Genomic DNA, 13,103 nt, shown 5'->3' on the forward strand with positions numbered 1-13,103 from the left:
TTCACATCACCAGCAATTACGAAAAATACTGTCCAATCATTGGCATATCTTGACCGATCACCACACCCTCAAAAAATACATCAAACCAACCCCCGATTTGGTTTTTAGAAGGGCCACCTCTTTGAAGGATAGATTAACACACAGTCATTATAGGATCCCTTCTTCTGGTCCGTCGGAACCCAGGGGCACTTTCAAGTGTGGCAATTGCCCACACTGCCCCTGGATTCAAGAAGGACAACATTTTTTACTTCCCAATGGTGAAATGTTTTTCCCCAAACATTCAGCCCATTGCGGCACACGCGGGGTAATTTACCTCATGATATGTGCCTGCAGTGCCTTTTATGTGGGGAAAACAATCAGAGAGTTACGGCAGAGACTGGGGGACCACTTATATGCCTCCACAAATGGTAAACTTACCACTGTAGGCCGCCACATAGGCATTCACCATCGCTTCAATCTTGATTATATTCGGTTTATTGTGTTAGACGTTGTCCCTGAAGACCCTCGCGGGGGAAATTGGGACCGCGAGATTTTAAAACGTGAATCCCTATGGATTGAGCGACTAAATGCTTGTGTTCCTCCTGGTATAAATGAGGCACATTCATACAAATATTTTCTTGAATAACTAGTTTATGGGCCCTCCCCCAGTCTCCGCCGTGAGTAAATCACATATATAAAAAACCATAAAAAACCAAAAAATATCATAAAAACACAAATAAAATCACACATATAAACTGTTGGGCTTTGTTCTATCAGACTTCAGGCCTTTTCTTCCTATGACTGTATACTAGTGGACTCTTTTTGTATATAGTGGATTCCACTGTATTAAAAATATTCAGTCTTTAATGTTCCTTTTTTGTGGCTGATTCCAATTCTCCAGTAGATTGCTTACTTTATTAATTAAAGTTATGTATATTTGGATTATATCTTTTTGTACATGTCCTGGGATGGGTGATGATGCATATCCCCGTAATTGTGGGATCCTTGGTGTCCCCACTACTGGTGACTAGGCATCGTTTTTCCCCTCTCAGTTTACGTTTTGAGTAATACTATTTGCACTGTAATCATTATCAAAATTGCACTGGCCATTTTTGCTCTGGAGGGATGTGAGGAGTTAATTCTCTCCCCGTGGCGGGCTTGCGCTCCTCCGGCGGCGGGCGGGGCTATGCAGAGCCCAGCTGCCGCCTCGTTAGGATCGATGCTTAGGCACTGATCACTGTTGAGCTGTGCGCCTGCGCCGGGTGACCTTCCCGCGCATGCGCACAGTGGAGGACCGGACCCGGAAGCAATCGCGGCGGCTGTTCCTGCCGCTGAACTTCCGGGTTGGAGGCATTTAAGATGCCCTGACTCAGCTGCCCACCGTCTCAGGCGGACACCCAGCATTTGACTGACGCTATCTGGAGCCCCTGTAAGTACTTATGCAGTGTTCCCCATGCCGGACGGGGATGTCCATTACTCTTATATGGTACCTCCCCCTCCTTCTCGGCATGGAATACTTCATGATTTGCATTTACTTCTTAAATCACTCTGTAATACCTTCTCTACTGATCTATATTTTTTACAGTGACTCCCTGTGACAGTGCAATGTGGCGCTTTGGCCACTGACTACACTAGTCACGTCATTCTGGGTATGAGCAGCTTTTGAGTCTAGGCTTTTATTACAGCTACGATAGGTAAAATTTCTTTGCCATCACAAATTTTCCTTTTGTCAGCTTTGTGTGCTTCTTATCTCCCTTATTAGGTACATTGGGACATCTGCCTCACTCCACTCCCTCCTTCTTCTTTTTTCTTTTCCCCCCCTCCTTTCCTTCACTACTCCCTTTCCCCCTTTCCCCCCCCTCCTTCCCCCCCCTTCCTCTCTGTTTTTCTCCCCTCCCCCCCCCCTCCCTCATTCTATCCCACCCCTTTTTTCCTACCCAGGCTCCTTCTTTCCCTCCTTCTTTTCCCTTCTTCCCTTTTTCTTCCTTTCTCCCCCCTTCCTCTCCTCCTCCCCCTTTCTCTTCTTTTTCTCACCATACTTCTTGGTTTTTAATTTCGGCACTCCTGGGTGATTTTCCAAATAGAACACACTGTATATATAAAAAACTTTACCCTATTGATTTTTTACAATAGTATTACCCCATCTGCCTCCCTGGCCCGCCCCCGGGAGAACGCCTCTTGAGGGCGTCTCACAGTATCGCTCCAGAGAACCTTCAAGGTTATAATTTGGTGAGTGCAATTTCAAAATTTAAAGTATGTTCTCCAATATCAACTATGTATCCCTAGAAAATTGTTTATGTATTTTTGCTTGTCATGTTGATACTGTACTGTGTTTCCTCATAGATTATATACTATCAGACGCCTCCTGAAGAAGCGGCTGTGACCGCGAAACTGTAGAGGTCACGTCTGCAAGTATCACATTATATAACCTTTGTCCATGTATCTGTGTGGGCATTAAATACACCAATTGAGTATCAACAATGCTGTAAACAATCATTATTGTTTGTGTATGTTCAAATTATGAATATGTACAATATATGTCCTTCATAGAACTTTTTATTATTATTATCTTTGAAATAAAACTATGTATTTTTAAACAAGGTCTCTTCCTTATGGTACCGCAACAGTCCCTTTTTTTCCCTGAAAGAGGCAGGACCCTATTGGAGAGGTCCCTGCTATGGTTCCTCTTTCACCTTCACTTCTTGGTCTTATTCATATTTAGGATGATGGTACCTATTAATGATAATTTACTCCCTTTGTAAATTATGTGGCATACCTGTTAACTCTAGTATCATCCTAGGTGGCATCCGTAAGGATGACTATGAGTGGATTACAACACAATATAAAATATTTTGTTTACCTGTCCTTCCTTCATGTGCATATTTAGGTATTCGCCATTAACATTCTGAACATGAAGCAAAATTCCAGAGTTGCTCCTGGGACGTACTTCAATGACTAATTCGAATTTTACTCCAGAATGGAAGGATTCCGCTAAAACACAAAAAATATCTGTAAAAACTGCTGTTTCGTTGGACAATTCACACTAACTCATGTATGAGGATGTTTCAGCTGCACATAGCTAGTCAACTTTTTAAATGTTTCCTTAAAACCCAAATTAACCTTCAGTTTAAATCAACTACATTCAAGTATATTAAAGGTGCATAAAAACAAAATGTGTGTAAATGTCTTATGCCCCGTACACACAGTTGGATTTTCCGATGGAAAATGTGTGATAGGACCTTGTTGTCGGAAATTCCGACCGTGTGTGGGCTCCATCACACATTTTCCATCGGAATTTCCGACACAAAGTTTGAGAGCTTGCTATAAAATCTTCCCACAACAAAATCCGTTGTCGGAAATTCCGATCGTGTGTATACAAATCTGACGCACAAAGTGCCACGCATGCTCAGAATAAATTAAGAGACGAAAGCTATTGGCTACTGCCTCGTTTATAGTCCCGACGTACGTGTTTTACGTCACCGCGTTCAGAACAATCGGATTTTCCGACAACTTTGTGTGACCGTGTGTATGCAAGACAAGTTTGAGCCAACATCCGTCGGAAAAAATCCATGGATTTTGTTGTCGGAATGTCCGATCAATGTCCGACCGTGTGTACGGGGCATAAGACAGCCATAGTCCTAATATAAAAGCCTGTCCCTTTCCAGCAGCTGCAGAGTGGGACCCTTTCTCTCTGTGTGGAAGCAGTGATCTTTCCACAGGTTCGACATACCCCTAGTGAGTCAGGCTTATAGCTCCGCATTCAGCAAAGCTTATACTTCTTGCTGATTGTAGAGTTTTGGCTCTTACTCAACAGGGGGTGATTAAAGGGCCGTACACACGGGCCGAATATCGGGTGGCTTCAGCTGGTCCAATAGAAACCCCTGTGCACAGCAGCCGGTCTGACTGAAGCAGGCCGTTTCGTCGGCTTCTGTCAAAGTGGCATAACCAGAAAAGGCCTGCTGATCGGTACCCGATCAACACCCTAAGCCAATGGCTGAGAGCCCTGACCAGTGTGCTCTGGTGGGGGGGGGGGGGCAGCACCCCCCTGTCAGAACACAATAGTACAGCAAGGGAGATCACTGTACTAACATTGGATTGTTAGTACAGCAGCTCCTCCTGAGCTCTTATTTTTTTTGTTCTGTTCAGCCCGCTGGGTTGAATGAAAAAAGACTACTAGTGTGTACTAGGCTTAAGACATCTGTACATGCTGACAGGACATAGGAATTTCTACTCAGACTGTGGCTAATTTTTAAAGTAATGGAACTTTGCACACCTTTTGTTTTGATGCACCTGTATATGTGTTTAGCTACATTAAACTAAAGGTTAATTTGGGCTTTGGCATTTGTTAGAAAATGATTGGAAAGACTGGTTGTTTGCAGTGGGCAATAGGGATGCTGTTTTGGCAAATAGATTTCCGAATGCCCTCATCAATGCCTTAAAACTACAGTGTATAACCTTCATTACTTTACAATGTAACAGAATGCATTTTAATTAGAGTCATTCAAAGTGAATCTATGCTTATTCAAAACACTTTGAAACTTATACCCCGTACACACGAGCGGATTTTCCGTCGGAAAAAACTTGGATGGTTTTTCCGACGGAATTCCGCTGAAACTTGCCTTGCATACACACGGTCACACAAAAGTTCTCTGAACTTTCGCCCATCAAGAACGCGGTGATGTACAACACTACGACGGGCCGAAAAGATCAAGTTCAATGCTTCCGAGCATGCGTCGAATTGTTTCTGAGCATGCGCAGGAATTTTGCGTGTCGGAATTTGTACAGACAATCGCATTTTCGCATAGGAACTTTTCCCGACCAAAAAATAGAGAACATGCTCCCAATATTTTGCTGGCTGGAATTCTGCCAGCAAAAGACCAATGGAGCACACACACGGTCGCATTTTCCGACAAAAAAGCTCTCATCAGAGTTTTGCTGGCAGAATTTCCGATCGTGTGTATGCGGCATAACACATGCATTGAGAGGGCACCATAAGCTATTAGTACAGAACGTCCAATTGCTATCCAGCTCTCCAGAGAGCCCCTGTAGCTGCTTATACTGTAAATTCAAGTATCACCTTTTCAGGTTAAACTATAGGCACAATTCCCAGCCACCTCCTGATTAGGCTTTGCAATTGGATATGCTAGGTAGTAGCATTTCATTGTGGGATGCAGGTGGGTAAGGGGGAAAGTCTTGACTTTCAAGATGTCTGTATATTCATAGGCAGATAGGAGGGGCTCATTTGGAATGTTGGAGAGTTAGTCAATAAAACAGGGAGTATACCCTGAAAGCTAAGAGCACCTACTTTTCTACACATGTGCTGACTTCTAGTGTTTACTTGATCTCATGTTTGCTATAAACAAAAAAAAAAAAATACTCATATGTTAGTTTGGACTAACTACATCCAAAAGCATATTATATATCTGGAGCAACCTACTCCATCACCTACTCAAGACCAAAATTTAAGTTTTTTGTTGGTCATTAGGTACTGAGTTCTCTGTTTATTCCAACAGGACAGCATGGAGGAGTGTGTTACTCATTGCTTGGCCTTATTTAATGCTGTAATCAAGCAAGATCAAAGAAAATGCCATGTAAGTTTTGAGTGTAAATACTCTTTATAGAATTTAGATGACATTTAAAAACAAGTTTGAATTGATGAAAAAACCTTTTTCGCGTGTGAGGATTACGTTTGATAAGTGAATATTTGGCATCTGCATCCATGGCTGGGTGCTTTGATAGAGTTACCAGTCTTGTAGCTATACTCAAGCTCATGTAATGCATAATTTTACTATTAGAGTATTATGAGTCGAGTGAAGAGAGATTAGAACACTTGTCAGTTTTTTTTTGCTGTCTGTGCCCCATTAGGGAGATTCACCCTCTCTACTTGTCCTGTTTACTTTTATAATTTTAAGTGAAAGTAAAAGAAAATTCCCAACTTTGGGTTGACATCAGAACAGGAATAGAAGGATAATCTTCCAATGATGACACTAGTTCTGGTGACACCCTGGTGACACCCCAGGATTCCCTCACTTTTGGAGGGATTTCTTCTCACTTCCTGTTTTGGCTATGCAATAGGAAGTGAAAGGAAATCTCTCCAATTGGACAAAGATGGCAAACAAATAATAAACCTCTTCCTGTCTGCAATCTGCAAATTAAAGTTCCCTAGTGCAAAAACCTTTTACTAGGTTTATGTTAACAAATGCCTTCTCTTTAAGATCCACCAGGTCTACATATTGCTAGATTGATGGCTCTCAGTTCCAGCTGTCAGTCACAGCTCCAGTCCCAACTAATGTGTGCTAACAAATCTGCGTTGTTCCTGATTATGTGATCATTATGTCAACTATGGCATAGTAGTCATATGCAGGCCAGAGGTTTCATTGTAAAAATTACCTTGCAGCCTGCAGATAGCACCTGCAGAAGGTAGCATGTTTATCGGTTGAATACTGTAATTGTCATATGCAGAAATAATAATACATTCATTTAAAGTTTTTTAACTTTTTAAATATTTTTGTGCATGTGTCATCTTATAATAAAAAGAGCACTAATGTAAATGCTGTGTACTGTATTAATAGCCAAACTATGAAACATGTTGCTCTGTTTTAGTAATTTCTGAGAGCATTGTCCTTTTTTATGCTGTTTTCAGTGTACATGTGACAATTTTACAGACATAGCTTTGTTGTGATTTCTATTTATCCCGATTTAACAGTGTTACTAATGCATGTGTTGTATTTTTCTAAAATAACAGTACCAGATGTGAATATGAAAAAGTTATACTTGACTGCTATCCTTGTTTTTCTTCATGTTTTACATTTTAAAATGGTATCTTTATATGGAAATCTGCCATTTACTGCATTCTAGACTAGCCTTCAAGCTCCACTGGCTTTGGAAGAATCACATAATTGCCATTCTATATTGACATATCTGTATCAAGGAAATACTTTTATGTAGACAGCCATGACAAGGCTGTGCTAATGTGCACAACGTTTTCATTCATTAGGTCATTACCTAGAATCACATAACCTCCTTCTGATGAAATATAAGTTCCGGATTCTGTGGGACCTTCAAAACAAGGTGTCACACTGAATGTTTGAGATGGAGAATTTACAGAGCGACTATTGAGCTTCAGGTCTCCAAGACAGCCATGAAAGCTGTAGACTGAGTTGATCTATGAAATAGGAAATATGCAACATTACTTAAACTTTTATATAACAAGCATTGAGTGCAACCTCTTCATAGTCTACATTTTTTCCACAAGAGTTTACCAGGTTGCTTGACCCCAGGCTGGGTAGGTAGAAAGCCTACATATGTGAATACACATACACAGTTTTATTTATGTTGTTAAAATTCTTGACTTTTGCTGCACAAATACCACTACACTCTGAAGGATCTCTCTTGAGCCTGTTTGTCCCCTTATTTATTCCATGTTCTCTTCCTATTGTTCTCTACTTGTTTGGAGAACAGACCTCTATATTATAAGTCTGTAAACTTATAGGGTTAAAGTGAGATTAGGAATAGCGTTAACATTAGGGTTAGGGATAGCTTTTGCTTTGTATGTCAACAAAGCCACTAATAACCATGTTGGCACTGACATAACAATGCCGTGTGATTTTTTTTGCCTAAGCAGCCTGCATGGAGTAATCTGAAGGCAATTTCAAAATGATTTCAGCAAAAGTGAAATTGGTAGTTTTGATGTAAAATAAAATTTGGTGAAAATGCCCAATCATTCCTATTGTGTGGTAATTGGCTACTCATAGTTTATAGATGTACACAAGTAAATCATTCAAAATCAGAACTATTATTCTTCCCATTTTTGCAAAAGGGTTGTTACCTCAACATTTTTCATAGCTCTCTCTGGGGCTACACCTCCTAAGTAAAGTGGTGCCTCCACTCTCCATACACTGTCAGTGGTAGGAAGACTGTCTTCATACACCCGTAAGCCGTCAATTATTATTTTACCTCTGTTCGCATCACGGACACATATTACCTAAGCGACAAAAATATTAGACAAGAAAATACTTGTGAGCAAGTTCCTTTTTTAACACAAAAGAAAGAGTTGGCTAATTCTGCATGACATTGTGTTACAAACAAAGCACACAACTTTCTTGTATGATAAAGCATTCAGTGAAAAATAGTGTTTATTCTCTGATTTTCGAACAGAAAAAGTGTCTGCAACACCTAAAAGTTATGACATTTAAACATGTAGAATGTTTTGCATATCTTTTCTCTTCATGATATTCAGGATCAAAAAGTAAACTTTTTTTTTTCAGGCAACTAAGAAATATGACATATAATTATTATACATTTACTACCAGATGCAATTTTTGGCAGCTGTTTGCATGTATACTAGGCCAATTCCAGCTTATTTTCTGAAAAATTACTGTTTGCATGGTTTAATAGCTGAAGCCTCTGCTAGACCACTCTCCCCTTCAGCTGCATACTAGCTAATGCGATGTAAAGCATCTCTTCAGGTTGTAAAGAGGTCTATTTCCCTTTAGCATTTAACGTGAGGAGAGAACAGATTAAAGATATTTAGAAATCCCAGCCAAGAGCATATTAACATAACAATGAGGCTTAAAGTGGTTTTAAAGGCAGAAGTTAATTCTATGCATTAAAATAAAAAGCCTTCTGTGTGCAGCAGCCCCTCTAATACTTACCTGAGCTCCCTCTCGATCCAGCGATGTTGCACGAGAGACTTGGCTCTCCGGGACTCCACTCCACATTGGCTGAGACAGCAGCATCGCGGCCTTGGCTCCCGTTGCTGTCAAAGTCGGTGAGCCAATGAGGAGAGAAAGGGGGCAGGGGCCAGGCACTGGTTAAAGCTTGTAGGAGGAGTTTTCTCCTCTGACTGTCCTATGAGGCTGCATGACTCCTGACCCTCTGTCTGGACAGTGCTGATTGGCCCTGTGCTGATCACATTCACCCTCCCAAAAAAAAAGAAAAACCTCTCAAACAATACACATCAAACTGAGTATGTGCAGAGTGCCCCCTGGGTTCTGTACTGCAGATAGATTGGGGACAGTAAAAGAAGGGGAGGATCACAGAAGACAGGATCAAACAGCCTTTTTACAAAATGCGGAGTGTTAACCCCTTAGGTTCCACAGTGAGTATAACAAGCATGCTTTACTGCATATATGGACTGATTTTACTGTTGTGGGTTTAGTAACACTTTAATTAAAATTTAACAAAAAGGTAGAGGTTTTGCCCAAATTTCCAGGTGGTGATTGCTTTCATTGGCCCAGCTTACTAAAGAGTGATGTAAAGTGAAATTAACCTCACCTGCGCTCTCTTCAAATCTCCAGCCTTGAGTTGTTTTAAAGCCCAACTCAAGGTTAGGTCCCCATATCACTCTCCCCCACCTTGAAGCACCCCCACCCCCCATCTTTTTTTTTTTTTTTTTTTTATTGCATACATACTTTTTTTCCTCTCCAATTCCATCACCTGACAACCCAGGTCCCTTTCCTCCATGACATCCTCCTCTCAAGTGATAATGTTTCCTACATGTTTCTCCTTTGAGTCCAGAGAGGCTTTATGTTGTACCCTAGGGTCACGTCCTTGACAACCTGGGCTCAAAGGAAGTTGCATAATTCAACCTCGAGAGCTGCATTGTTTATTTTAACTTTTTAGGCCACATAATTAAAAAAAAATTAAGCTGGATCTTTAATTTACTACACTTCACATTTTATAAAATCAGGCCCACTGTGCAAGCTTTTCATAGCCTTAATGTTGTATGTCTTTGGATAGCCCAACACTAACTATCTTTTTAAGATACCCTGAATTATGATAGCACAATGAAACTCCAAGACTTTTTTCAAAACAGTATATTAATTCCTGTTAATCTAGTGTTAAGTAATTAAAACAGTTTTTAACATTTAAAAAAATGTCTCAATTGAATAACATAAATTACATGACCTTTGTTAGTGAATTTCATTGCTGATTGTTACTGCAGCATTTTTTTAGGTTAGCATTTGGAGTGAAATGTTACTTTTATATTATTAAACTAGATTGGTTTACTGTATTAGTTTGCTGTAAGTTAAAGTGTATCTACCCCAAAAACAAAAATATAATATATTGCAGTTTACGAATTCTTAGGTGAGGTGACTGCATTACATTTTTAAGGCTTTTTTCATTTTTTTTCACCTGGTAATCCTGTGACTAATGCCATGTACACACAACCGGTTTTCCCGTCGGAATAAACTCTGAAGGTTTTTCTGACCGAGTTCCGACGGAATTCCGCTCAAGCTGTCTTGCATATATATGGTCACACCAAATTCCGACTGTCCAGGGGCTAGAAAACGGAAGTTCGATAGCCAGTAGCCAATAGCTTCCGTCTCGTTCTTGCTTCAGAGCATGCATCGTTTTTGGTACGTCGGAACAGCATACAGAAGATCGGTTTTCCCGATAGGAATTGGTTCCGTCAAAAAATTTAGAACATGTTCTCTTTCTAGGTCCATCAGAATTTTCGATGTAAAAAGTCAGATGGGGCATACACATGATCGAAATATACGATGAAAACCTCCCATTGGACTTTTTCTGTCGGACATTCCGCTCGTGTGTACACGGCATAACACCCTTCTTGATCACGAGTGGCTATGCCACTTCTCCATTGCAACTATGGAGGGAGCCATGGTTTCCACCTAGGATGGATTTCAAACATGTGTGCCTTTGTTCATCTTCAAGACATGGGGGGTGGGGTGGATTAGTCATTTTCGGAAGAAAGATAACATTGTTTAAGCTTTCACTTCTGTTCACAAACATTGACAATCATGCAGCATTTTTGACAAGATCAACAGTCATTATGTGTACTTTCTGAATATGTTTGTAGCCCAAAAAAAGAAAACGTATGCAGTCACCACATTTAAGGACTGGTAAGCTGCAATATATTAGTTATTTATTGGCTACTTACAGTGTGCCACAATCCATCATTATATTTTTCCTGGCTTTTAATTGTCAGTTTTTCAGGTCCAACATTGAATATGAAGTGTAGACGTCCATCAGATAGGAAAAGCGTTACAAAGTTATCTTCTTCCTCATCTGATATATAGAAGATCATTCCATGGGATGATTGTGTTTTTAAGCGGAAAGTCAATTCAGACCTGCCAAAATATAAAAAGGGGAATGGTGTGTCTGATTCTGTAAACATAATATTGGCATCAGTCATTTTTGTTACCAGCTGAAATGCAGAAGGAAGTAGCTTCCATGGCAATAGCACATATTGTAAATTAGCCATGTCAAAAAGAATTTATATCAAAATGGCACATACTAGTTTAAGGCCTCGTTCACACCATGGTGCAGAGACGTCAGTTTTTCTGCACGCATTTTGCAAGGGCACAGAAAAAACAATTGTTCTCTATGTGCCCTGTTCACACCACACCGCGCAGATTTTTTCTTCGCAGGAATCTGCAACGTGTATGCAGTTTTCTGCACGAGCAGCAAACTGACACGATATTAACATTGGTGTGAATAGGGCACAAAACTGACGTGCATGAAAACTTACGTCAACGTACATGTAAACTGTGCGGTTTTCCCATCAGTTTTCATGCACATATGGTGTGAAAGAGCCCGAAAAGGTGTTCTTCCATCATTTGTTTACTTCCGTCATTTGTTTACTTTTACAGTGTTGGGCTGTAGTTTGTCTACCAACCTCAAGGTGGCACTGTGCCGCTTCTTCATGCTGGCAAGAAACTATTAAGGGCTAATAAGCGCTCCAGGCAGCCATCTTGGGGTTGCCAGTATCTCCCATTGGATGCAAATATCCCATGAGATTTGGGGCGGCCATCTTGACACAGAAGTACTTAAATAGCAAGTGCTATTTAAGGGAGATATTAGGAGAAGTATTACAGAGTAGTACCTGACAAGGAAGGAAAGAGTAGGTTTTCCCCTACAGGATATCTCTTCTGTCACCTTCTTCATCTTTCACCATCAGCTGGGCAAAAGGCAAGGACTTTGGGGATCTCAGGGTAACCCTGTAATCTGGATACCTCCTCCAAGGGAAGTGCTCCTCAGGCATTCTGTGGCCTGTAAACTCATTATATTGCTGTTGAAAAAGTGCCTTGTTGAGGGACATTACCTTCCTGCTTGAAAAAGTGTGTACCCCATCTCACATGTGGTGCCATTTCTGTAAACTACCTTATTTCGGTGATCATTCAGTTTCTACAATATATAGTACATGTAAGCCTCAACTTGCGTTGGCTCAGATCAGAGAGGAGGGAGGTGGCTAAAGAGATCTGGAAACTGTAAATGATGACAAAGAATTCACAATTTTATAAAGTAATTGTACTGTAAGCCTATTTCATTATTTGTGTACTCAAGATGTGTTGATTATCAGCAGATTTTTTTTTACATACGGCAAGGACACGTAGCTTACTTTTGATTAAATTGTTTAGGAATGTGCTTAAACTCCTGGCGACTGTTAGCAGTTCCTCCAAAGAGATAGGCATTCCTGACCGATCTTGGTCTACCGGGCAGTGCGCACTGGGAAACAACTTCTGTGTCTTCTGTTTCTATACCTTTAGTCTCAGTTACACTGTGTGAGGATTGTGTTTTATGTTTACCAAGCTGTAAAAACATTGGAAAAAGAAGACAAAAGGTGAACAACAGAATGGTTTTGTGTTTTCATTAAACATCAATCTGCTAAACTGCACTGAGTACATTGCTATTATCTGAAGGTAATATAGGAGTCAGCAGGGATAATCAGAACCTGAAATTCAGGATATATTATGTATAGCTGGTCTGAGTGAAGAATGCAATTCAAATAAAGGTTACCAGATTTCACTCAAATGATGACTATTTTGTGCAATAATGCTAGTGTGCTATCAGAGGCAGTAATTGGTCTGCTGTTTATGCAGAGCTACTTTTATTTAACTGTACAGACTATCAAATTAAAAAAAGATAGATGGGTTAATGTTTCCTGAGGTATAAAGAACCCTATGACTCCTCTTATCATCAAATGCAATCCCCTTTTTAACTACAATTCTCTTTAATAATTTGGCCACAAAAGTCTGAGAGTCCAGAAGAAGGAAAACAAAGAAAAATACATTTATTACAATTTGAACATTTTGATGCTAGATACTGACCCCTCTGATTTCACCTTAGACACTGGCTCACAAATCTCATTATGGTAAATA

General features: G+C 40.3%; 1 protein-coding gene across 1 annotated transcript in view; it reads right to left on the bottom strand.

The window, feature by feature from the left end:
• LAMA4 (laminin subunit alpha 4) overlaps window positions 1-13,103 on the bottom strand; it is a 215,080-nt gene that overhangs the window by 49,861 nt on the left and 152,116 nt on the right. The window contains exons 33-37 of the mRNA XM_073627106.1: window positions 12,344-12,534; window positions 10,883-11,072; window positions 7,808-7,963; window positions 6,985-7,144; window positions 2,840-2,970 (exon numbers count right to left, since the gene is read on the bottom strand). Of these exons, the coding sequence (XP_073483207.1) occupies window positions 2,840-2,970; window positions 6,985-7,144; window positions 7,808-7,963; window positions 10,883-11,072; window positions 12,344-12,534 (828 nt within the window). The remainder of the gene's footprint in view (window positions 1-2,839; window positions 2,971-6,984; window positions 7,145-7,807; window positions 7,964-10,882; window positions 11,073-12,343; window positions 12,535-13,103) is intronic.

The sequence above is a fragment of the Aquarana catesbeiana genome, linkage group LG04, assembly GCF_042186555.1.
Source record: "Aquarana catesbeiana isolate 2022-GZ linkage group LG04, ASM4218655v1, whole genome shotgun sequence".
Lineage (NCBI taxonomy): Eukaryota > Metazoa > Chordata > Amphibia > Anura > Ranidae > Aquarana > Aquarana catesbeiana.